At 34.1% G+C, this 27,918-nt stretch overlaps 1 protein-coding gene across 1 annotated transcript; it reads right to left on the bottom strand.

Annotated features, from left to right (window-relative positions):
* Nucleotides 1-39: 39 nt before the first annotated feature.
* On the bottom strand, nt 40-27,273 carry LOC144838342 (polyubiquitin-like). The gene is made up of 5 exons (XM_078693681.1): nt 25,920-27,273; nt 4,748-5,283; nt 4,201-4,338; nt 232-373; nt 40-98 (listed from the first exon to the last, which is right to left on the bottom strand). Exons 1-5 carry the CDS (start codon nt 27,271-27,273, stop codon nt 40-42), a joined length of 2,229 nt encoding a protein of 742 aa, XP_078549807.1.
* Nucleotides 27,274-27,918: the final 645 nt, after the last annotated feature.

Below are 27,918 nucleotides of genomic sequence, written 5' to 3'. Positions count from 1 at the left end.
GTGGTGATAAGAAATGCAGTTAAAAAGACATTTAGATAGTCAATCCTGTAAATATAAGTATAATATACCTGGTTTTGAACTTGATTCCCGAATATCACCTGTAACAAATAACATATTAAATAATTTAACTTTTTTTTGGTTATTATGATGCGCTTTATTACAGTCCAAGACAGGTAAAATTACAACCTAACCCTTACATCATAAATGTTTGCTTTCAATTACTATACTTACAGGATACTTGTACTTCCGGAATATCATTTGAATCCTGTGACAGTGATACTGTTGCCCTTAAGAGATTTTCTGATGGATCATTTCTTGTTAAATAAAATGTCTTTTCTGGGCTTTGACGCCAAAGGTATCCAGCTGTGATAGTCTATAAGAAATATAGAATAAAAAAGAATAAAAATGTCACCTTCAAGGCTCTATAGTTGATTCAAATAACTGCTGTGGTGAATAATAACTATTATATTTTGTGTAATTTATACTGATAGTAATTTCAATGTACTGTTTTGTTACAGTAATTAACATAACTGTATAAATATTTGATATCATATCAACAAAAAATACTATTTATACCAATAATTTTAAAACTGTTTATATCATACCAAAGACCATATATATATTCATTTTTGTGTCATGGGTAGGCCAAAGTATAAACTCAATTAATTTGTAATTCAAATCTTTATTCAAACATTATTTTATTAGGTCTATAAAGTGTAGGCATACTAAAAACATCACAATATATCCTGGTTGTAGATGTGCCTCTATTTGTTTAAGTTAAGATTAGATCATGCAAATAATTACTAGTAGTTTGAAAATTATGTAATGTAAGAATTTAACTTATGATTATTTTATGGAAGAGGCGGAGCCGAGTTAATTCAAATATGTTCCCATTCAACGAATACAAAATCATTCATTATACTGTTTTTCAAGTAATTTTTATTTAAATTAAAATAATTCGTTTCTTCTATTTTAAATAAAAATGTAGTAGTAGGTTTTGCTTTACTCTTCGTTTCTGTTGTTATAAAATGTTTCCTGCGCATAGTCTTGTTGACAAGTCGGGCACAAGCTTCGGTATCGCCTCTTTCTCAGCAGTGATATTTGGGTTTATAATGTTTTGAGTCTTGCGATAATAGAACACTTTCCCTTGGTCTAATGCACTTTAATTTCTTTTTTTGGTCGTCTTTTTCAAGTACTCACCAAATACACAATTCGGATGAAAGATCCAGAGCTATATTACTTGATGTCACCTTGATAACATTCTTAACGTAATGAAATTCAGCTAAAATTAGAAAAGTCAAAATATGGGCGCGTCGCAAGATGTCTTAGCGCTGTTTATTGTCATTGTGTCTATTCCGATATTATGTGGAAAATTACCGGAAAAGCATGAAAAAGGCGCTAGTTGCACGGCATTTGTCTTCAGTATTGTGCGCAATGTAACTGGTGTTATATAAATGTCTTTTAGGAAGATATTATAAAGGGTTTTAAACAAAATTTTCTGATTTCTTCGGTAGATTTTTAATCCTACGCGCTGTAGAAGTAATTTCAAGAAGTGTCAATCAGCTTGCAACTTCCTGCATGGTTGGTTTCAACTTAGTTGGCCATTGTTTGCGATAGTCATTTAAGTTTTTTTTCCGGACCGCGAGTGTGAAGGTACAGTAGTACATTAATAAAGATCAAATTAAACATATTCATAAAACATAGGAGTATATTGTGGGGACTAAGTATATACAATTACATCGGGAAAACTGATAATAAGAGTTTTTGTTTTAAATCGAGTGAAACCCCGATAGCCGAGTAATCTGCCAGGACTTTATGTATACTGTGCGTTATCTGTGTCCCGTTTGGACCCTGGGATACTTCTGCCCATGCTGCAAGCCGTCTAAAACGTCTTCCTTCTTGGGCCAAAAGGGTCCACTATGTCGCGGAATAATGTATTAATTATATCAATTAGGATAGTATTTATTTGAATAAACGCCCGGAACACCTCCCCAATAAAACATCGCTTAAAATAATTATCGTCGACTGGTTAGTGAGTAGGTTTAGTTTTAAGAATATCAAGCATTTCAATAAATGGTAACCGACCGAAAACGTCCAGGCCAGAATATCCTTCTAAAACCTTTGTTAGCCGAGTCATTATCATTCCGAGAACCATAGTCTACACTTCCTAGAGGATGAGCGAGCAAAGCGAGCTCACGCTCTAGTTGGGTAGAAAACGAAGAAGGTAGATATATAAACTTGGTAGATATAAACACTTTTCGAATAAAACTAAAAAACAGCTTAAATGGTGGTTAATATTGAAACTTAAATTTAGGTAGTCAATGGAGTAATTTTACCGATCTGGGATGTTAATGATAAGTCCAAAAGGTTTTGTGATTTTAAGTAGTAATTCCCAGTGGCTTTCTTTGTCTTCAATTTGACATCGTGGTCTATATGCAATAATGACATCGTGGTCTATATGCAATAATGACATTTATATAACACCAGTTACATTGCACACAATACCGTGGTCTATTGCAATAACTTTGCAATCGAGTGACCAGCTGAAATAAAATGTTCGGCTACAGGTTGATCAAGTTTTAATGTTTTCATTCTCATACGGAGCGGTTTTTTCCCCGACACCACAAATATTACAGTATAAATGAGATAAATGACTTTTTTGGTTAGACAATTAATCGAAAAATGCGACCAGTTTGGTTACTCTTACATTTTTCAGTAGAGTCAACCAGTGAACAAGTTTTGCAAGATTTGCCGCAGAGGTGAGTTGCCGAAATGTTGACTGTCATGAGAGTTAAATTAACTTTTAAATTTGTATCTTACTAATATATCACGAAGGCTGGGAGATCTACACGAAATGCAATAATGGGTGGTTCTGGAAAAACAATCCTGAGACGTTCTGTAGAATGCGCATATGTTTCTCAATAATATCCTTTAATGGAGGCAGCCTAGGGTGTGGTTGTTGTGACCAATGGCACTCTGGTCGAATTTTGCTGACGTAGTTTGTACGTCAGTGTCTGACATCGAGGAATATATTTTGCTTTCTTTATAGACATTTCTTCTTGTAATTGCTATTCCGGAGATGTCCGGTTAGTTCCTCTTTACGATTCTGAAAATCTAAATCTGAAGAACAGATACGTCTGATACGTACTGCTCAGAGGGTATGGTATGTTTTTGGTACAGTGTTAGGGATGACAACTGTTGGGGAGCAGATACATATTTTTATCCGTGGGTTTACGGAATAGGTAAGTTTTGGGTGTATTTTCTATGGTCACTATAGTGTCCAAAAAGTCAACGGTACTAGTGGATTTAGTAGCTGTACATTTGATAGTTGGGTGGGCTGAATTAATATTCAGAAGAAATGAATCTAGATTATCTTCACCATGGGTCTAGATCATGAAGATTTCGTCAATGTATTTAAACCAAACAAGTGGTTTATCATAGGTTGAAGGTACAGAAAATTAGCCTCAGATTGTCCCATAAATATTGCAAAAGATGGCGCCATTTTTGTGCCCATCGCTGTACCATAAATAGGTAAGAGGCAATGGTCATTTCCAAAAATAAAATTGTTGTTGGTTAAAATCAACATGACCAGTTCTCGTAAATGAGCTTTAGTAGGCGTTTTGCCTTGAATGTGTTTAAACAGTCTGATTTTATTAATTACAGTATTATAATTATGTTATTCAAAATTGAAATAACAAACTTGACTGATAAAATAATTTGATTATTTTAAAACCATCGATATCATAGTTTGGACAACTTTGCATCTATTTAGTAACTACTGTACCTAATACGCATATTAAAATGTATGTATCAACTGATGAAATTGACCTTATGTCAACTGATGAAATTGATGTATGTGCTCTTTTACATTGCATATGATTGATTAACATGATGAGAAAACATTCAATTATTGTATAATATTAGTTTTTATTTGGTTTTATAGGTACGTTCTATGATTGGTCAATATTGACATTTGACCCTTAATCACGAATGATTTTTTCATAAGGTGATTGAATAGATACCTGTAATCATCAAAATGATCGCGCATTCCTCTCCAGCCTACCACAAAAATCAGACTGTGTGCAGCAGTACAGTACCGTCAATCGTTGAAAATGCGAGAAAATAATGCACGGCACCAGATACGAAATCAAATGAAGAATAAAATAGACTTTGTAAGAAATTGTAGGAAATGTTACTTACTTCCACTTCCTCGTGAAGAACATTCCATTTCTGGCTTGATACTACAATATTAATGTTCATGTCCTTATACAAAGCAAGTATATCTACAGATGTTCGTAGAAGCTCCTCATTGTTTCGTTTGTGATGTTTAACTATTTTCTGAAATAAATCATTTTATAATAGGCCTAGTGGTTTGATGAGTTGGTTGACATTGTTTTTAAAATTAATAAATTTTCTCCGAAATGTAATACATAATACATAAATCTTTACATATTGTGTTGGTCTTGTTTTTTACATACCGTAGGTATATAAAGTGGAAATAGATCAAATGTTCCATGAGTGAACGATTACCGAAAATAACATTGATCCCAGTAAAGCAGATGATACTATGAAAACATGTAATCAGTCAATGCAAACATCCTATGCTCAGAATTCTGTTTTTTTACATTAGAATAATTTAAATACAGCAACTATTTAATATAAGTTTTTATTTTAAACATTCAATGTAAGTATATAATAGAAAATATAAACAAATTGAAATACATTTTAATAACCAAAAAATAATTACCTTTTTATCTCCTGGCATACACAGTCTTATTTGAATTTGATAAACTTCATTTCCAATCCTCTTTCCAAAAGTCAATAACATTATATTCTTCTTAATAAATGAAAGATTTCTTATACGACCCATAAGCGCATACAAAGTGAAATGTGGTAATTGTATAAAACATCGACATTTCTTTAAAGAAAAATTAATGTCCTTTTCATCACATTCTAATTTTATTTGTTTCCATTTATCTTGAACGCGATCTTTAACAAGTAAAGTGAAATCCCAAAACTCTTCGTTTACAGCATCATGCGGAAATGAAAGTAAGCAAGGCTTGTTAAAGATCGTTCCTTCTGGTCCACATTTAATTATGGGTGATATTATTGATTCGAGAGGATGGAATACTGACATGTCTATTTCCTCTGAAAATGTTTCTAGTGAAACGTTAACTGATTTTTCTTTATCAATTGCTCCAGGCACTATCTCCAACTTTATTTCTTCATTAAATAGGTGAAGAGTGTCGCCTTTATGATCCACTATTAACTCCACAATTTGACCTTCAGAATAAGAATATCAGAGTTTAGTACAAGTAAGTATTCATGCAAGGAAAATGCATAAGAGACTTCAATTCAGCACATCAATCCACCATGGGTAGGGGCTAAGGTCTGGTTCATATGAAATGAAGTACACACCAATCGTTATTCAGTACACATCTATCACCATGTAGTACACACCAATCATCATGCATGATGACCGATGTCTACTACATGATGATTGGTGTGTACTGAATAACGATTGGTGTGTACTGTATTATGATTGGCGTGTACTGCATGATAATGGATGTGTACTACATGATGATAGGTGTGTACTGCATGATGAATGTAAATTGAAGGAAGAGGAGGCGTTCCATAGTAATTCAACCTTTTACAATATTTTGGATTTTTACTTTAGAAAATACATTATTAAAACCTAATTTGCATCCGCCAGATGGTAATACAGTAATAATCGAAAATCAATTACATTGTAAGCTAAGTTAGCTGGTAGTTCGGTGATAATTATCGGATGGTGCGTCCTCTCTGAACGAAATGTTCACGGATATCGCGTAAGGCGACGCATGCGTTTCAATCCAAGACAAATTCTGAACACTAAATTAAATACGGTTATGTATAAATAGATCACGGAATTTATAAAATTGTCCCGTATCTCTTTTCACCCGGACCTTCGAAATTCAGAGAGGGGAGATCTCCTATCACTGGTCATTCAATGTTAAATTTGCACCTAAATTGTGTTTCTGTTTTGGTGTGACGTTACTTACAAATGACATTCAAATAAGGACTATATTATATATTCATGTAATCTCAAAATGTCAAACATGCCAATTCTCATTTCTGTGTAGTATAAAATAGATACAAACATGATATGCCATCATAAAATATTATTTCACAGATATATTTTACTTAAGTATGTTACAACCCAGAATGTTGCCACCCGGTCTTTTGCCACCGATCTTTTGCCACCCGGTCTTTTGCCACCAGATCTGATTTTAATAGAAATTTAATAAACATTTGCAATTCTTTAGGCCTACAATTAAATTAAAATTGACGCCGTTGTCCAAATTCAAGTGTTGCATTTTTAATAAATTGCTTTTCTATGCTTTAGACCCAAATGTTTAGGGTCCACATAATGGATGTGTACTACATGATGATAGGTGTGTACTGCATGATGAATGTAAATTGAAGGAAGAGGAGGCGTTCCATAGTAATTCAACCTTTTACAATATTTTGGATTTTTACTTTAGAAAATACATTATTAAAACCTAATTTGCATCCGCCAGATGGTAATACAGTAATAATCGAAAATCAATTACATTGTAAGCTAAGTTAGCTGGTAGTTCGGTGATAATTATCGGATGGTGCGTCCTCTCTGAACGAAATGTTCACGGATATCGCGTAAGGCGACGCATGCGTTTCAATCCAAGACAAATTCTGAACACTAAATTAAATACGGTTATGTATAAATAGATCACGGAATTTATAAAATTGTCCCGTATCTCTTTTCACCCGGACCTTCGAAATTCAGAGAGGGGAGATCTCCTATCACTGGTCATTCAATGTTAAATTTGCACCTAAATTGTGTTTCTGTTTTGGTGTGACGTTACTTACAAATGACATTCAAATAAGGACTATATTATATATTCATGTAATCTCAAAATGTCAAACATGCCAATTCTCATTTCTGTGTAGTATAAAATAGATACAAACATGATATGCCATCATAAAATATTATTTCACAGATATATTTTACTTAAGTATGTTACAACCCAGAATGTTGCCACCCGGTCTTTTGCCACCGATCTTTTGCCACCCGGTCTTTTGCCACCAGATCTGATTTTAATAGAAATTTAATAAACATTTGCAATTCTTTAGGCCTACAATTATATTAAAATTGACGCCGTTGTCCAAATTCAAGTGTTGCATTTTTAATAAATTGCTTTTCTATGCTTTAGACCCAAATGTTTAGGGTTTTAGGGATAATTTCCGATAGTTGTTAAAGTAATATATATCATGTATGCCCACGTTTTTTACCATTTGGTTTTATTTATAAAAAAAAAAGTATTCCAATTTCGTGCTTTGTTTTAAATTTTCATTTTCATCAGGACAGCATGCTATGATATTCAGCATCTTCAATTAAATGTCACAAAACAATATTCGATATAAAAAATTCGAAACAACTGATTAATTAACATTTAATCAGCATTTAAACATCAAGAATACAGGGCTTAATTATCTACACATCGTGATGATATTTTTTTTATCCCAAAATAGGGTCATAGGCATGTGGATCCCAGAGGGTTTAATGAATTTGCAACCTTGGTCACAAATAATTATACTGAGGGCGGGAAAAAGTATAGACCTATATTTTATCCCAGAGAGACCCTACGTGCGCGTCTTTGACGCAATCACGCCAGTTCGACATAAGGTGGAAAATGCAGTTGCAATGGACCTATAGATGGCAACAGGCCGGGTGGCAAATGAGTAAGTTTGTGGCAACATATCGGGTGGCAAATGGCCGGTGGAGGCAAATGGCCGGTGGTGGCAATTGGCCGGGTGACAAATGGCCTAGGTGGCAAAAGGACTAAGGTGGCAAAAAGTCGGGTGACAATGAATTAAATAAGTACATATACATGTATATGGCATTATATACCAAATTCAGATAAATTCTTGTTAATTTAAAAATCATCAAATATAACATTTTCACTAATAGTATTACTAGAAATAGTCCAGTCGCTAGGAATCTCAATTTGACCTATGTGACTTTTCACCTCTATTTGTATTTTATCATAAAACTAAAAAATCACCATGTAATGTCTTAACAATGTACATTATTAATACATTTTGTTATCAAAATGCTTGGAGGATACCGTACATTTTTATCTTCGATATAATAGCAAAGTTTGTACAAAAATGGCCGCAATGACCTTTGGCCTTGATTTTCTAATATCTCAATAACACGCGAACGCAGAGATTTAAAAATGGGTTTAAAATTCTCAAATGATAAATTTCTGGACAAAAAGTTCCAGAATTTCTACAAATAATATATAATAATACACATAAAGTTCTGTGGTGTGACGTCACAACGATAGATGGCGCTGCGTGGTTGCTAGCGCAACCAAAAATATTCATTTTTTTTTCATTTTTTCATTTCAGAACATTTATTTCTCCTTTCTTTTCTATGTACAGTGTTTGTGATAAAATAATTGTAAATAAGAGCGGCGAAACCCAGAAAGCGAAAACTTGTGAAGGACAAAAAAACCAAAGTAGACCTAAACAAAAGAAACCGATTAAAAATATCAATGAAGTTTGAATAATATTATTTAGGATTCAGTGATTGTATGTAGATAATAGATGCCTTTTTAGCTTAAATGAGAAATTTTTTTTGTTGGCGATTCGGTTATGTATTTGGGTAAGTTGTTCCAATATTTTGGCCCTGAAAACTGAATGTTATGTTGAAAAGATAGTGTTTTGTGTAATGGAATATGTATTTTATTTATTTTTGTGTTATGGCTATGATAGTTGAAACTGAATTTGAACAAGGGTTGAAATTGAGGGGGGATTAGGGAATTTAACCAGGAGTATACAAAAATACATTGCTGAAGGCAATTTATATCGTGTATTTTTAAAATAAAACAACGGATATGAGTGGGCTCTTGGAGGTGAGTTCGAAATGTTTTACGTTCACCGCTAGGGCCTACTATGTTGATAAACTATAGTTATTGATATATTTTATTATAATCGTTTAATCTGCTGTTTTTTGCGCATCAGTTCCAAATTAACACTTCTGATTTAACCATTTTCACGTGTATATTTATACCATTACGGTATTAGTTACTACTGTTATTAGCTTGCTATTCCATCACATACTTATTACATTTAGTGTTTCTATATTGGCTTGCTCATGTTAAATCTAATATCAATTATTTTTACTTCATCATTATTTTATTCCCCATAGGCCTACATTAAATGCATTGAATATATTTAAATCATTTAATTAAATTTCATCATCACTGGGCAGTTTAGAATGCTGTGCCTGTTATCAATTGATTCATAGTTATACATAAAGAGACTCAATTTTGAGCAGTTTAAAATTACATTTTACGCTCAAGCACGTTACTTACTATACCTCAATTTTTCTAAACTTTTAATTTGTATTTGTTCTGTGTTTTGTCTGTGTTTTTTGTGTTTTTGTCTTATATGGAAGCACCAATTTTCAGTAATAATGATAATTTAAATCGATTATCAAACCATCTATTTAAACCCTCATCAACTGCTAGTCAATTTGACGACATCGACCCGGATAATAATTTTTTTAATGATCAAAATATTTCTAATTACTATTTACCAAGTGAATTCACAAAGAAATTCAATAACAATTAATTTGAAAATCGTTTTTCTTGTATACATTTTAATGCTAGAAGCTTACAAAAAAACTTTGAATCTATTTCAAGTTGCATTCAATCTCTTAATTTTGACTTTGATGTAATTTCGGTAACAGAAACTTGGATGGACTGTGTTAGTCCACTTATTCATTTACCATTTTATTCACTAGTTTTCAAACCCCGTTCATATAAATGCGGAGGTATCAATATTTTTATCAATAATAAGTGTCATTATAAAATTAGAGATGACTTAACTCCTTTAACCTATTTTTATGAATCTCAATTTATTGAAGTTAAAACCGGAAAAGAAGATATAATAATCGGAACTATATATAGACCTCATGATATTTCTATTCCTTTCTTTACACAGAACTTTGAACTCCTTATTAAAAAAATATCGAAAAAAAATAAAAAAATATTTCTGCTTGGTTATTTTAACATTGATTTACTCAAATTTGAATCTGATAACAATATTAATGATTTTGTTCATTGTCTTTTCAATAATTCCCTCATTTCAATGTACTTCTGTTAACAATCATACCTCTGATCTTAAGCCCATTACCTGTGGTGTTCCCCAAGGATCCTTGCTTGGCCCTCTTTTATTTCTAATTTACATCAATGATTTACCAAACGCCTCATATATCCTTACTTTTTATCTTTATGCAGATGACACGACTTTATTCTATAAAAGTGTTAACTTTGAATCAATTTTTCATACTTTTAACCAAGAATTAATTAATATCAATGATTACTTTAATGTGAATAAACTTTCAATAAACCTAAATAAATTCAACTTTATGTTGTTTGGAATACGTCACCAAAAACTGACCTGCGAGTCTCATAAAATTCTGATTGGTGATCAAGTAATTCCCCATGTTAAGCAAACCAAATGTTTAGGTGTTTTAATTGACCAAGAGCTAAATTTAAAAAATCATATAAAAGAAATTGAATTAAAAATTTCTAAAAACATTGGCATACTTTATCGTCTTTCTTCCTTTTTACCGTCTCAAATTTTACGCAATATTTACTGTTCCTTTATTCTGCCTTTTATTAGTTACTGTAACATTGTATGGGCCAATAATTACCCCTCAAATTTTGATAAAATACACGTCCTTCAGAAGAAAGCTGTTCGTCTTATCTCAGGTAACTCACGTCTTGCCCATTCTAATATCCTTTTTTATAACCTTAAACTCTTAACTGTGCACGATATCAATAAACTCCAACAATGCATTTTTGTCTATGAACATATTAATTCCAAACTGCCTTCAAATTGTTCCTGTAATTTTTTAACTAACTCTGAAATCCATTCGTATAACACAAGAGCATCACGGGATCTTCATCTTCCTCAACCTAAACTAACTAAAATAAAACATAATTTCGCTATAGTGGTTCTAAACTATTTAATAATCTACCTCCAGAAATTTCATCATCGTCCTCTAGCAAAATGTTCTCTTTTAAACTTAAAGATTATCTTATTTCAAATTATAATTAATTGTTTTCTCTATTTTGTAATATTGTTTAACTTTTGAAACTTTTCAAAATTGCTTCTTTTTCTGTTGGTGTGTGTGTCTGTGATGTATATGTGTATGTGCAGTTATGTTTACATGTATATATAAGTATATAATCTTACATGGCTTCCCAATATACAAGTTTTCAGTTGGATTTTTTTTTTTCCAATTGATAGATAACTTTCTTGGGTTTTTTGCCTCTTTCATTTTCAACTGAATCACCTTGTTCATACATTATGATTTACTTTATTATAACTCTAAAAAAAATATATAAAATATCAGAAATTATAATGTTATACTTAATTATGAATATGAAAGAAATAAATGTTTATTTGAACTTGAACTATATAGATCTGTATTTATATCAAATTATGTATCTTAGCTTGATTTTTTTAAACTTAAACTGTAGTTGAAGAATAAATAGATTATTAAAAACAATATTTAGTGATTTTTTGGAAATTTTAGTTTGTTTATAGTGAAAATTAATAAATTTTAAAATGACTACTTCAATAAGCCTATTCCAAACCATTGGTGACCTTGTAGCCTGGGTGCAGAACAATCAATATACACATTTGCGGGAAAAAAGTATAGGAACATTTTTTTTTGGTTTTTCTGATAGAGTATACCATATAAAATGTCAGAAAAAAAAAATCCCCATCCCAGGGTCTTGGGGAAAATTGTTTATGGCACTTTTAAATTTTGGCCTATATAACACACACAAATTCCTATTAACACACACAAATACCTATATATATATGGGGATAGGGAAAATCAATTAACGGTTTTTGTTACTTGCAGTTGTGTTTTAATGATTAAAATTAGCAGAGGCTTACTTTAATAACTACTTCTCATAGTAGTTGATGAATCAAGTCGATACGATAACATCATCATGCCAGAATCCAATATGGCGTCCAATTTGGCGGGAAAAACAGGGTATTGCTAAACCCCCACAAACCCCTGCAAACCTCCAAAAAAACATAGCAAACTCCACCGTACCAACATAAAAGTGATTGAATCATAGAGTGTACGACCCACTGGGTATGTCCATGTAAAAATAAAAATATTAAATTTCTACTGTTAACTACTTATTTTGGGGATAAAACATCATTTTTTGGTTAAAAATTAGCAATCATTTTTTACCAAAAAATGATGTTTTACCCCAAAAATAAGTAGTTAACAGTAGAAATTTATTTTTTTTACATGGATATACCCAGTGGGTCGTACACTACATGATTCAATCACTTTTAAAATATGTTGGTTCGGTGGGGTTTGCTATATTTTTTTGGAGGTTTGCAGGGTTTAGCAATCATTTTTGACCAAAAAATGATGTTTTACCCCAAAAATAAGTAGTTAACAGTAGAAATTTAATTTTTTTTTTACATGGATATACCCAGTGGATCGTACACTACATGATTCAATCACTTTTAAAATATGTTGGTTCCGTGGGGTTTGCTATATTTTTTTGGAGGTTTGCAGGGTTTAGCAATCATTTTTGACCAAAAAATTATGTTTTACCCCAAAAATAAGTAGTTAACAGTGGAAAATTTATTTTTATTTTACATGGATATACCCAGTGGGTTGTACACTACATGATTCAATCACTTTTATGTTGGTTCGGTGGGGTTTGCTATGTTTTTTTGGAGGTTTGCAGGGGTTTGCGGGGGTTTAGCAATACCCTGTTTTTCCGCCAAATTGGACGCAATATTGGATTCTGGCATGATGATGTCATTGTTATCGACTTGATTCATCAACTACTATGAGAAGTAGTTATTAAAGTAAGCCTCAGCTAAAATCACAACACAACTCCAAGTAAAAAAAACGTCAATATTGGTTTTCCCTATCCCCTATATATAGGTATTGTGTGTGTTAATAGGCATTTGTGTGTGTTATATAGGCCAAAATTTAAAAGTGTCGTAAAATATTTTCCCCAAGATGGGGATTTTTTTTCTGACATTCTATATGGTATACTCTATCAGCAAAATTTGTACTGCACCCAGGCTATTGGAGTCACTCAGGCTAGTTGAAAGCATTTTTGGTTGCGCCAGCAACCACGTAGCGCCACCTAGGCCTACCATCGTGACGTCAGCACCGCAGAACTCTATACCTGAACAACAACCAGCTATTACCAGCAATTCCTAGGGGACCTTATATTTTTAACCTTATTTGCATACTTTAGAATTGCATCTCCTCATCAAAACAATTTAAAAGCGAAGAATAGTTTTTGAGAAAACATAAAAAAAATATTTCGATAGCTTTATATTTTTGTTGGGGTCATTAAATGGCACAGGCCAAAACAGTTGCTGATTTTTACTAAAATGTAATCTTTTTGGTTAAATAAAATTGAATTGGTAAAAATTATTACACAACGTATTCGCGTGCAGAAACATACAACGTATTCCCAGAAAAAAGACAACAAAAAGACACGCACAAAAACATACAACACGTATTCGATGAAACAGACAACACAAAAACGTACAACGTAGTCGTAAAATGAATGCACAGAAAATGACCATGGAATCGTCGATTTTATAATGGGTATAGGAAAAAAACTCATGTATCAATTGCACGCATAGATGCACATTTTTTTTGTAGGAAATTAGGTAGTACCATGGATAAAATAAAGTAAAGTAGTAGTACTACTTTTTTTATCCATGTAGTCGTACTACTAGGCTAGGCCTAATCGCTAGGGTGACGATGGAGGAGCGAGATAATGTATATTATTGTTAATGCAAATTGTTCGCGTATTTTACGTGTCTCCTCCAAAACCACTGAATGGTACGTGCTCAAATTTGGCACACTGATGTTTATTGATGGGCCGCACACGATAGGCTATGTCACTTACCTGAATTTTAAGGATAAACACTAAAAAAAAAGGCAAAAAATAGCAGTAATTTGACGTCTCAGCAACCATCTTACGTCACAAACTACGCAACCTCCTCTGTTGTGTACCACTATGGCCGGATCTACAAATAATACTATGCCGGGCCGCCAAATTAAAACAATGTTTAGTCTCGGCAGCCGGTCAACCGTATCTAAAGATCGCGTCGTTGAAGTTTTAATTAATTACACCTATTCTTTGAGCAGAATGAATTTTTTCTTTTTTTTCCCTTTTTTTTCATCTAAGTGAGTAAAACGCCGTGGCCATTGATATCAATGCTTAGTACGTCTGCGACATGTGCAATTATTGAGTATCACACCGCTTAAAGTTAAAAATCAAAACTAGACAACAATGTAATTAAAAAACTAGCAAAAAAGATACGAAACCTCACACAAAAAAATTGCACAAAAAATAGTTTAGAATGTATTGTTGACAATTTGTTTGCTTAAAATTTTTTTTTTTTTTCAGGGGCCGGAAAGCGATTTCTTTTTGTCGTACAGAAGTTGGGGTCCCTTATGTGAAAGATAGCTACTGACTACTTAAGTTCCTAAATATAACAAAACCCAACACCCTAAATATTCTCTCTCTCACTATAAAGTAAAAAAAGACTTGCTCATTGGATTCGAACCTCATACATCGACATGTAAAGTCCATAGTCTAATCCACTCGACTACACAGACGGCTCGACAGAAAACATTTGTATTAGCGAATTTTAGTTAGCTCATTTCTTACGTCACAGCTTATGGACATGAATAATGAACATTCATGTTTAATTTGTGACGTCTCATGAGGGTCCCCAACTTATGTACGAAAAGAAATATCGTGGCCGGGAAAAGTACGCTTTTATTATACTTGATCATGCCATGCGAATTATTAAGGTAGACAAACCGTGCGGAGCACGGATTACTGGTAGACCACAATTTAATTACAAACGTAGCAAGTACGTCGTAACAAATCTACTATACAAAACAATTGCAAAATATCAAAACCAGTGAAATAAAAATAAAATGTAAATGAATAAACTTAACAATTCGTGTATCCGCAGCAATGTGTTTTTCATTCGATTTTTTTTTATTTCTATGTATCAAATAATTTTAATTAAAATACACCACGAAAACCACCCAAAATAATATAGTTTGGCATTTTTATACTTTCGTTATGTGTTTGCGCGCATCGTCTAATTCGCACAGCATAATTTTTCTTTAGCGTCTTTTATTTTCCAGTCAAAAGTAAAGTCTAAAGTTCCATATCCACTGTAATGTATAACAAACTAATGGCCGTAAATACAATAATTCCGAATTTTATTCGTGATACATTTTGTTTTTATTTTAATAATTTGTCAAAGTACTTTTATCAGAGTGCATTGTTATTATACTTGCCCATGCAAAGTATAAAACCACATATTAAGGCAGAAAAATACCGTGCAGAGCATGGGTTACTGCTAGTATAAGTTATTATAACTAAAGGGTGAGCTCGCTTCGCTCCTTCCCCTCTAGGAAGTGTAGACGATGGTTCTCGGAATAATAATGAATCGGGTAAAAAGGACGTTCTGGCTTGGACATTTTCGGTCGGTTACTATTATTGAAATGCTTGATATTCGTAAAACTAAAACTACTCTGTTTCACAGTATCTTAGATGATTAGGCCTAATAACATTTTAAAGTATAGTGTTTATTGTTTGGTAGGGCCCTTATATGGCGGAGGTGGGGAGGCGGAGTTCATTCATTTTATTTACACAAAGCAAAATTCAAAGTATGTTGACAAAATATGAATCAAATTAATAGTTAATGCCTTGTATCTGGAGAAACTCAAATAAGCTCAAAGAGCTTTAAGACAGGTTCCACCAGCAAAAAATGTGGATCAATGTTCATAGACAGAGACAAACAGGGGTTACACTACGCAAGAGACAAAGTATGGACGAAGACAAGACAAAAAAACAAATAAATAAGGGTAAAAGAGGTGTTTCAAATAGGTCAAAATTTTGGGTGAAATATTACGTTGGTTTGTATTTTGATATTAGGTATTTTTTGTATTTTGATCTAAATGTGATGAAACTAAAATCAAATAAAGACTTGTTAAGGGAGTTCCATAGTAAGGGGCCTGTGTGGATGATTGAATTTCGGGAAGAGTTTAGATTTAGGTTAGATTGGACGTATTTGTTTGAATTTCGGGTATTATATTTGTGAAGCTCGTTATTTTTTTTAAAAAATCTTTTTAAGGTATTAGGAAGTGTGTTGGAAAGTCGATACATGGAAATGGCTGTCTGTAATTTGTTTATGTCAAAGATATTTAGGGTGTTTAGATCATGGAAAAGCGGTTTAGTATGTGAAAGATAATTTGATTGGGTACATATACCTCCTTCTTTTGGAGTTTGAATAGTCTGTCAAGTTTAGTTGTTTCAGTACTAAGCCATGGACAAAGAGTTTGATGCTTTGAATCTGTTGCTGCCCAGAAAGTGTTGCAATAGAAGATGTGAGGCAAGATGAGTGTATTGTACAAAGAAGTGATGATGTTAGGTGGTAATGTAGATTTCAGTTTATTTAGTACACCAATGGTTTTGGAGATATTATTGGAGATTTTAGCTATATGAAGCTTCCGGTTTAATTTGTTGTCTATTTGAACACCAAGAAATGATGTGCTTTCAACTTGTTTGATAGGAGTGTGATCGATGTATATATTTGCATTCGGATTGTTATTAGTTTTTTTGTTAGTGGAGAAGTGAATGTAGTTTGTTTTACTGATGTTAAGGGATAACTTATTTAGTTTGAACCAGTTTAAAACATTGCTGATTTCATTGTTGAAGGTTCTTGTTAGAGTGGTGAAATCAGGATGGGAAAAGAAGATATTGGTATTGTAATGGATCGGAAAGCTTCCGAAGTTTCTTATACCTACATTATTGGTGGCGCAATATATTGCATTGCATTGCTATTGTTCACTACTGGTATTCGCGGGCGTATTTGCATATCAGGTGAATGATTATATCAAATAGGCTGCGTGAGCGTTGGTTCTGCAGAAGTTGTTTTAGTTGTTGTCTGAGTAAGACATGTTATATACTGTATTTCTTTTAAGTGTGGATTCTCGCCAATACTGTGAGTAGATATTTTCTATACAACCATAATGTCTTACAGTATTACTCCATGTGCATAACCGAGTTAAGTTGTTATCGTTCATTATTTGTAACGACAATGAATTCACTGTTTATAATTTCTCTTTGATATACACCTTTGTCTTATTAGATAGCATACATGTTGAAGTTAGTTGTATCACATACCATGTTGAAGTTAATTGGATAACTTACCAGGTTGACGTGATTAGTAGTATGAAATTGGTGTATTGGATCCAGGTATAAGTTCGTTAAATGTTATATACAGTAATACTAATGTTATATACAGTAATACTAATTGATAATTAGTGAAGTGACCACATTATAGTAAGCTTGCTTGTGATTGTTTTTATTGTTGAATTATATTACACTGCTGATACATAATAATTATGACGTTGTTTTATACAGGGTTTGTTCCTGTTTAGAAAAATAAATGATACAGAGTAAATACAGCCTCATCTTGCGTATTGTTTTGTTGCATGGGATACATGGCTTCACAAACCAAACCTTAATGGTCTAAACCTAGCAAATCAATATTAAGGATTCCCGAACCACGACAAATTGGCGTCACGGACAGGATGGATGCAACGTTTCAAGCGTTCCTGAACGAGGATTGCATTGTGTATTTCAACAATTGTTTTACCAAACCCTGGATCGTGCATAAGACAAGGAGTATTGGACAGATAAGATTTATGAACTTAATTTAATTTTAGAACGGAAAGTGTGTGGTTTTATATATATTACAGAATCTTTGTTCCGATGGACATGGCAGCGTGTTGTTATTTAAGATGATGTTGTGAATTGATTCTTATACTTACCTTATATGAAATATTGTTACTTTTGTATTACATTTACGATACTTATTTTTTATATTGAAACTCTGTTTATTGCAGTAGTGTTTAAAGTATTTATAGTTACTATAATATTGTCACAAATTTACCTTCTGCAATGTCGCTAGGCCAATCTAAATCTGAAGCAGCTGCAAGCGGCGATGGCGTTAATGATATGATTGCGGCATTAACTAATGTTTTAAAAGGCGTTTCGGTTCAGAAAGCTCCTCCGATTAAGTTAGTAAAATTTAAGGGTGTTCCAAGATCTCCTGGGGACCTTACGTTAAAAGAATGGCTTGAAGATTTTCGAATTTATTGTGATCATTATTCGTTGGGCAATGATGATCGATACGATACCCTGATTAGTCATCTTGGTGGCTGTGCGAAGGATGAGGTTAAATGCAGTATGAGCATGTGTGAAAATGGGAAGAATGTGAAAGCGGCTATAACAATTTTAGAACTCGCTTTTAAATCGGAGGATTCTGTTGCATCATATAGTTCAGCATTCTATTCTAGGCAATTGTTACCGGGTGAAACCTTGGCTGAATATAGCCTTTCTTTAATGAAACTGTACTCCCAACTTGTCGAAGCGTCTCGTCCCTGAGCAATCCGCTTTGAGACATCTTCAAGATACTACTTTAAAGCAGCGTTTAGTGGACGGTGTTCGTGATCCTACAGTTAAGCGTGAATTACGTCGCATTGAGCTAGCTTTTAGAGGAAAATCTTTTTTTGATATGCGCGAAGAAGTTCTTGTTGTATAAAATTGATATTGTTAGGACAAATCCGCGTGCACATGGCGTAGAATGTAATGAACGGCCCTCAGAACTATCAGAAGTAAAGCGAGAATTGCAAGCATTAAAGAAACAAATTAGCGAAATTCAGCGTTCCCAATTTATATCTAGTCAACCTAAGTTTAATCAAAATTCTACAGGTCCTTTAAAATGTTACAATTGCGGTAAAAATGGTCATACCAAATCTGATTGTGAAATACCTGATCGGGTTTTACTTCGCCGAAGACATTTTAATACTAGACATAAATTAGCTAATAAGTTCGAGGAGCACTCATATATTGTTGAGACTATTAACAAAGAAGCAGACGTTTTTGGTATCCGCTCTGCAGTTGGGGGTCCTTTGAATTATGTTAACCGCAGACGATTGCGATCGGATCCTAGGAGTGTGGTGGAAGAACCGGTACATTTTGATTGGAACGAGTGGTTGCCGTATGATGGTCTAGAAGCGTATGTAAACTATAAAGATGAAAGTTGTGAGTCTGAATCTGACGATGATGTTGAAAGTTTTAAGATGGTTGTAGATGTGAATTCTGATAAACAAATAGATGTTGAGCGTGATGATTCGGGAGTAATTCCAAGGCGATCATCTCGTTCTACAAAAGGTGTTCACAAAAATCGATATCGTTTACCCATGTCCACTCTTCAAAAATAAATTTGTTTGTTTCGCTCCTTTTGGGTCAAAAGGGCATCCAAGCGGGAAAATTGTAATGGATCGGAAAGCTTCCGAAGTTTCTTATACCTACATTATTGGTGGCGCAATATATTGCATTGCATTGCTATTGTTCACTACTGGTATTCGCGGGCGTATGTGCATATCAGGTGAATGATTATATCGAATAGGCTGCGTGAGCGTTGGTTCTGCAGAAGTTGTTGCCCACAATATTACAGTATTAACCGCGGGTAACAACGAAACGGTCGCGTGCCTAATATATTATTTACTGCACATGTGCAACGACATTTAACCTTGTTGGCTACGCTTCTTTCGCGCGTTTTTTGGTGGCATGATGTTTGTAGATGCCATCATTGTAATTAGTAAAAGTATAGGTTTCTGCCGCGAATGTTTTTAATGACCTTAAAGTAGCATTTTATGACCTGTAGTAGCCCTACATCTGAGACAATAACTATTTGTTGTCTCACTTGTTGTAAAATTACAAAATCAGCAAGAATACTAGCCTAGGCCCAGGCCTTCTTGGCTTAAACTAGTAAACCCTATGATTTGCCGACATTGATACTGCCTAGGTAGGCCTAGGCTAATCTTAAGTGTAGTAGATACAACGTGTAATCATGATCTATATACTCACCGTTGTCTACTTCTTGTGTGAATAATAATATAGTAATAGACAAGGTACTTCGTTTGTTCGTGATTAAAAGTTTGCCTTGCGTGTACTTTTCAAAACGACCGCTAGGTAACGTATCGCAACTATACATAGCCAGCCAATACCGGATCAGGGATCGCTGTTTTCATTCGATTAGGCCCTGTGATTGGATGTGATGTGGATGACATAACCACTAGCCAATCACCAGGAACTACAGTTTAAATATAATCACATCGATAATTATCCATATATTAAAAACACGATTGTTGTATGTGTGGACACAGGACACGCTAACAACATACATGGTCAAATGCATAAATTAATGTTCTATAGATTAACGCAATTTTTAATGACAGAAGATGGCAGGCTCATATGGTAATATCAAATGTAAAAATTGCATATTTTATTAATATTACCAACTACTTAAAATTAACAGTCGTAAGAAAGTGAACTTTTCGTAGTCAGATTGTGATGAAACTAAAACAGAATTGTTCAGCAATATATTGTTGTTGTCAAATAACCATCAACGCAGACATGTCAATAGAACATTCAGACTGCGCATAGAATTTCTACATGGCTACGTGTTGTTCTTATAAAATGTAGCAGTTGATTCGCAGCGTTCTGCAGAGGGCCGCGGCTAGAGACACGGAGTTCAATGAGCGTGTTTGTTTGAGTGGCAGCAGTGCTTTAGTATAGGCAAGCGCGTGGAAAATCGTTTGATGTCACCGTCAATGCATATCCTTCTATTCTTTAATCCATGCAACAACTAAATCATCAGATGCTATTTGTGTTAATATGAATGTGGATGATCGGAACTTTCAGTTTGAATTGGACACTGGTTCTGCAGTAACTTTGATATCTGAACAGGTTTATAAAGAACATTTTAAGTATAAACGTTTGCAAGAGAGTTCTCGAACATTTACTAGTTTTACGGGGGAGATTGTAAAACCCCTTGGTAAAATCAGTGTTAAAGTGGTATATGAATCATAATGTCATTATTTATTCATGTATGTTGTTGCTAATACTAAGCATTTTCTTTGAGGGCGAGACTGGTTAAATGTTATTAAGTTAAATTGGCAAGAATGTTTTCACACTAATTATGTTAATAAATTGAAATGTAGGGATGCTCTTAAACAACTCTTGGATAAGCATGAGGGTCTGTTTAAAGGGGAACTGGGACTTTTAAAGCATATTAAAGCTGATGTTTTACTTAAGGGAGATGCCAAGCCAATTATTAGTAAAGCATACCGGGTTCCCTATGCCTTAAGGTCTGACGTTGATAATGAGTTAGATAGATTGGTCAACATTGGGGTTCTGACACCAGTGACGCATAGTCAGTGGGCCAGTGGTATAGTAACCGTTCTAAAAAAGGATGGGTCTGTTAGATTATGTGGAAATTATAAGCCCACAATTAATCCGACATTACTATTATTCATTTGTACCTCAATTAGCCACAATATTATCACCTTTAACTAATATGTTAGAAAAGGGTAAAGAACTTAAGTGGACAGAATTGGCTAGAAATGCATGGGTGAAATCAAAGGAAATGCTAAGACATTCTGGGTTTTTAGTTTACTATGATCCGAATTTGCCTTTAACAGTAGCTACAGATGCTTCAGGTGAGGGGTAGGTGCTGTTTTATCCCATATTGTAAATGGGAAAGAAAGGCCTATTAAATTTGCATCTCGTGCATAAAATAAGACCGAAAGAAATTATCCACAACTAGAAAGAGAAGCCTTGGCTATCGTGTATGCTTGCAAAAAGTTTTATTCCTATATCTATGGCCGAAAGTTTATTTTGATAACCGACAATAAGCCCCTAACTACTATATTTGGTCCGAAGAAAGGGTTACCAGTTTTGGCTGCTGAGCGAATCCAGCGATGGGCTCTTTATTTGTCTGGTTTTGATTATGATATTAAATTTAGGAACAGTCAAGCGAATGCGAACGTGGATTGTTTATCCCGATTACCGGTTGAGAGTTCCCCACGTCATAGCGAAATTTCGGTTGCGCATATTGGTTCCAGTAAGATTCTTCCGGTAACTAGCGCCGAAATAAGAAATAATACCCGTAAAGATGTAGTATTATTTAGAGTAATGCGTTATCTTATGGATGGAAGTTGGCCCCAAAGCGATGAGTGTTTGAAACCTTATTTTAACAGACGAAACGAACTGACTATTGAAGGGGGTTGTTTGTTATGGGGTGTCCGGGTAATAATTCCACCAAAATTGCGACAACAGGTTTTAGCGGAATTGCATGTAGGCCATATTGGGATGGTTAAAATGAAAGGGTTAGCGCGGTCTCATTTCTGGTGGCCGTTGTTAGATGCGCAAATTGAGGAAACTGCGAAAAGTGTGACTCAGCGTATACAAAATAATCCTACCATCGCGCCTACGCGTCCTTGGTTACCTGTTTCTAACCTTTGGGAACGTGTACATGTAGATTTCGCGGGTCCTTTTGAGGGTCTTACATATCTTATAGTGGTGGATGCTTTTTCAAAATGGCCTGAGGTTTTTTTTATGCAATTGACAAATTCACAGAAAACTATTGGGGTATTAAGAACTTTGTTTAGTAGAAATGGTTTGCCCCTAGTTCTAGTGTCTGATAATTGACCGCAGTTTACGTCTGGGGAATTTAAGAGTTTTATGGCTATGAATGGTATTAGTCACAAATTATCTGCACCTTATCATCCTAGTACGAATGGACAAGCAGAGCGTTTTGTTCAATCGTTAAAACAACGATTAAGGGCTGCTCGAAATGATTCAGGTGATCCGCAAACTAAATTAGACAGATTTTTGCTTTCTTATATAAATGCTGAACACTCATTGACTAAAGAGACACCTGCAAAGTTAATGAACCGTTCTATAAGAACTAGATTAGATATCCTTCGACCCAATATTAATGATTCTGTGATAAATAGTTTACACAAAGCCATGCATAAACGAGATCGAAAGTTGCGTTTATACGAAATAAACGATTTGGTTTATGTGCGAAATTATATAGGACAAAATAAGTGGGTCCCTGGTGTTGTTGTAAACCAGGAGGGTCCTCTAAACTATAAAATTGATGTTGGAAATAAAATGGTTTGGAAAAGACATGTTGATCAAATTAAAGATAAAGGTGTAAATGTAGATTTTGAAAATAAAGAAGGGGAGGATATGGATACGGAATATGTAGATAAGAGAGTAGAAGAAATTGTGAGTAGAAAGACTAAAGAAAATTGTATAAACTAGATTTATATAGATGATAATGTCAAAAGTAATGTTACTGAACAGACTAAAGAAAATGGTATAAATGATAATGTTAAAAGTAATTTTGAATGATAATGTTTTTATAGTAGTGTTTTGTATAAGCAGCATGATTGATTTTACTTTGTTGGCATTTTTAAACAAAACTCTATAGACAGTCATCTTTGCAGTATTTACTGTTAGTATTATGATCGGTTGTACATATTTAATAACTAACTTTCTTTGGTCTATTCGACTTTCCAGTGTATAAGCTCTGTGTAAATATATTGGTGTATTGTTAGTTTTAATAACATGTATTGAAAATCTTTAACAAAAAAAAATATATAAAATGTGAAAATAGGTTTCCAAATTAAAAAGGGAGAAATGTCGTGTATTAAGACATGGGTAATTGGTCTACGCTCATTGATATTGTAGGTAGAATAGTATAATAGGCTGTTGACAATAAATGCCTCGTGCACTTGGAATCCACACCTGACTGATTCGTGTATGTAATACCTGTGTACTGTTGTTAGTGTCTTTAGCGTGTATGAAACATAACAGGTATCATCAGCAAATTGAACATATGAAAATGAAGCATGGATTAAGTCATTAACATAGATTAGGAAGAGAAGGGGGCCCAGAATGGATCCTTGAGAAGTTCAGAAAAGTGGGAGTTATAGGAAGTAAACTGCGTTCTATTATTCAGGTAGTTCGTAAGAAGGAAAAGTGATATGCCTCAGATGCCATAATATTTAAGTTTGGATAGGAGGATTGTCAATTGTATCGAACGCCTTAGACAGATCAAGAAATAAGCCAATGGTGTGGTAGTTTTTAGACAAAGCGGAAGAAATTGTGTTTTGGGTATCTAAAAGTGCAAGTTCAGTAGAATGATTAGGCCTGAAGCCGTATTGATTGCTTTGAAGAATGTTGTGAGAAGAGAGGAAGGTAGATTGAAAATATGGGAGAGGGGTTTGATAATGAAAGGTGCAATATCTTTGATAACTTTGGGATCGATGTCATCAGGACCGGGGCTTTTTCCGTTTTAAAATTTGAATTTGAAAACAAGAATTTCTTTACCAGATGTAGGTGAGAAAAAGATTGAGTTCTTAATTGGGTTCTTAAGATAGTTTGAAAAGTTACCAGAGTGAGCATGAATATTAGAAACAAGGTTTGGGCCGATTTTTGGAAAGTAATGATTAGATTTGGATGCAATGACTAAAAGATCAGTGAATTTAGTGTTATTATGTAAGAAGAAACTAGGGTTTTTTTGTGGATTTTTTTGCCAAGAATATTGTTTATTGTTTGCCAAGTTTTTTTTTATATTACTTTTACAACTGTTAAATTTGTTTACAAAATGCTGTTTGCAAGATACTTTGATCAATCTAGTGAGTTTGTTTCGATATGTAACATAATTGGTTTTATTAATTATATTTGGTAATTTGATGCATTTTTTATATTAGTTTATTATTATTCCTGTTGTAATCCAAGGTTTGTTTAGTTTCCGATTGTTAATTTTCTTTTTGGTCATAGGCATGTTTGTATTATATAGTGAGGAAAATTTGTCAAAAAAAATATCATTTGATTCATTAGCAGATACACCTTCACTGCGGTACACCTCATTCCAGTTTGTGGAAATCAAATCGACTCCCAATGATGCAATAGATTTTTCGTTGATTTTCCTAGAATAGTAATTTTCTTTTGTGATGTTTTTTTACTATTTGGTTGGTGGGAGTTTTTTAGTATTTGGAAAACTGGAAAATGATCGGTAATGTCATTGTAAAGGATGCCTGGGGTGATTTGTTGGTCGAGGACGTTTGTGGGACCATGTATACTGTGCTTCATAAGATCGAAATTGAAGTCACCACAAATAAATGAATACTTGTTTTCTTTATTAAGAGTGTCTATAGATTTGGAGAGGTTATCAAGGAATGGATGGGTGGTATATATACAATGCCTACTATACTGTTTTTTGGTTTGGTATCGACTTCTATAAAAAGAGATTCATATGTTGGGCTTATGTCATTTCTAATTTTATAATTCAATTCGTTTGAAATGTAAAAGGCAACACCTCCACCTTTTCCGTGCAGGCGATCAGAATGTACAGTAGTATAGCCATTGATATGAGTGAGGGGAGGGGGAGTATTTTTGTTGTCAAACCATGTTTCACTGAAGGCGATGATTTTTATCCTAAATTTCTATATAGAATGGAAGATTCCATGGTAATTTCTGCGCATCCATTTCGCGACTACGTTGTACGTTTTTGTGTTTGCTTGTTTCCGAATACGTTGTACGTTCTTGTGCATGTCTTTTTTGTTACCATTTTCTGTGTGGACATTGTATGTTTCTGCGAGTACGTTGTTTACTTTCTGCGAGTACGTTGTATATTTTCGCAAATATATTGTATGTTTGTAATTGAATGTTTGGCGGTGATTGCCTTCCGTAGTCGTGTCTGAAGGTCGAACCCCAAAATCGTCATAACTCGGTCAATATAAAACTCCTCGACCAATTTGTTTAAATTTATATGTCTAATGATGGGACGCGAAGTCAATATCAACTTTATTCACAAATAAAATAATTGCAGTAAACAAATTAAATTCTTATGCATACCTATTTGAAGGGTTGCCTTCCTCTGGATGTTGTAGTCGGACAGTGTTCGGCCATCTTTAAGGTAGATTTCAGCAAACATAAGACGTTGCTGATCTGGTTGAATTCCTTCTTTGTCTTGGATCTTGGCTTTCACATTCTCAATGGTATCTGATGGTTCAACCTCTAGTGTAATGGTTTTTCCAGTGGGTGTTTTCACAAATATCTGCATACTACTTCTGAGACGGAGTATCAAGTGAAGGGTCGCATTATGCTGAATGTTGTAGTCGGACAGTGTTCGGCCATCTTTAAGGTACATTTCAGCAAACATAAGAAGTTGCTGATCTGGTTGAATTCCTTCTTTGTCTTGGATCTTGGCTTTCACATTCTCAATGGTGTCTGATGGTTCACCATCTAGTGTAATGGTTTTTCCAGTGGGTGTTTTCACAAATATCTGCATACTACTTCTGAGACGGAGTACCAAGTGAAGGGTCGCATGACGCTGAATGTTATAATCGGACAATGTTAGGTTATCTTCAAGCTGCTTTCCAGCAAAGATAAGTCGTTGCTGATCTAGTGTATATCCTTCTTTGTCTTGGATCTTGGCTTTCACATTCTCAATCGTGTCTGATGGTTCAACCTCTAGTGTAATGATTCTTCCAGTGAGTGTTTTCACAAACATCTGCATACTACTTCTGAGACGGAGTACCAAGTGAAGGGTCGCATGACGCTGAATGTTATAATCGGACAATGTTAGGTTATCTTCAAGCTGCTTTCCAGCAAAGATAAGTCGTTGCTGATCTAGTGGATATCCTTCTTTGTCTTGGATCTTGGCTTTCACATTCTCAATCGTGTCTGATGGTTCAACCTCTAGTGTAATGATTCTTCCAGTGAGTGTTTTCACAAACATCTGCATACCACTTCTGAGACGGAGTATCAAGTGAAGGGTCGCATGACGCTGAATGTTGTAATCGGACAATGTTAGGTTATCTTCAAGCTGCTTTCCAGCAAAGATAAGTCGTTGCTGATCTGGTGGAATTCCCTCTTTGTTATGCATCTGGGCTTTCAAATCCATAATGGTGTCAATTGGTGCAAAATTAATTGGGATGGTCTTTCCAGTTAGTGTTTTCACAAATATCACATTTCTATACTCTTCCGCCTGAATAATTAACAAGGAAAGCGTTGCCTCTCTCTGGATGTTGTAGTCGGAAAGTGTTCGACCATCTTTAAGGTCCATTCCAGCAAAGATAAGACGCTGCTTATTTGGTGTAGTTCCCTTTATGTCTTGGATCATGACTTTCACATAATCAATGGTGTATGATGGTTGAACGTCAAGTTGGATGGTCTCTCCAGTGAGTGTTTTCACAAATATTTTCATACTATTTTGAAGGTACCCGGGCGTTCTTGATGCATTATATTTCCAGTTCTTTGATACTTCTGATAAAAATGAAAAAAATAATTATACACTATAATTTAATTTGTCACATAAACACGCATTTTATTTTGTTAAAGAGCAAACGCAAAATGCACATACATATTACATGTGCGCAGAAATTTGATGTATGCTATCCTATATATAGAAACATATATAGTGCTGAATTTTGTCTACTAGATGGTTCTAGAATACATAGTATAATTTCAGCGTAAACAAACTGGCAATTTCAAATGTTACGTACATCAGGACAATAATACATGCCGTTTACATAGACACGGTGAATTATGTAGTCAACTAAAATTTGCAGCATGGGAATTACTTTCAAAAGAGAAAGTAACAAAATGAGTCCACATGTTTGAGTCATGTATTCTTTATCCATTTAGTAACAAAATATTAATTACTTTAGAAAATACATTCTTAAAACCTAATTTGCATCCGCCAGATGGTAATGTTGACCAGATTCAATTACATTATAAGATAAGTTAGCTGGTAGTTCGGTGATAGTTATCGGATGGTGCGTCCTCTCTGAACGAAATGTTCACAGATATCGCGTAAGGCGACGCATGCGTGTCAATTCAAGGCAAATTC

Source organism: Antedon bifida, chromosome 3, assembly GCF_963402885.1.
Source record: "Antedon bifida chromosome 3, ecAntBifi1.1, whole genome shotgun sequence".
NCBI classification, from domain to species: domain Eukaryota; kingdom Metazoa; phylum Echinodermata; class Crinoidea; order Comatulida; family Antedonidae; genus Antedon; species Antedon bifida.
Note: the sequence above shows the minus strand (reverse complement) of the source record. Positions and strands in the feature narration are given on the sequence as shown.

What these genes read in the sequence shown, in the direction of transcription:
- LOC144838342 (XM_078693681.1), bottom strand. Translation starts at nt 27,273, where the DNA reads ATGAAAATATTTGTGAAAACACTCACTGGAGAGACCATCCAACTTGAC. An exon ending in GAAGGCAACCCTTCAAATAG is followed by an intron (nt 5,284 to 25,919) that starts GTATGCATAAGA and finishes CTTATTCTGAAG; the next exon opens with GTCAAATTGTGGAGTTAATA. An exon ending in GTATGCCAGGAGATAAAAAG is followed by an intron (nt 4,339 to 4,747) that starts GTAATTATTTTT and finishes GATTTATTTCAG; the next exon opens with AAAATAGTTAAACATCACAA.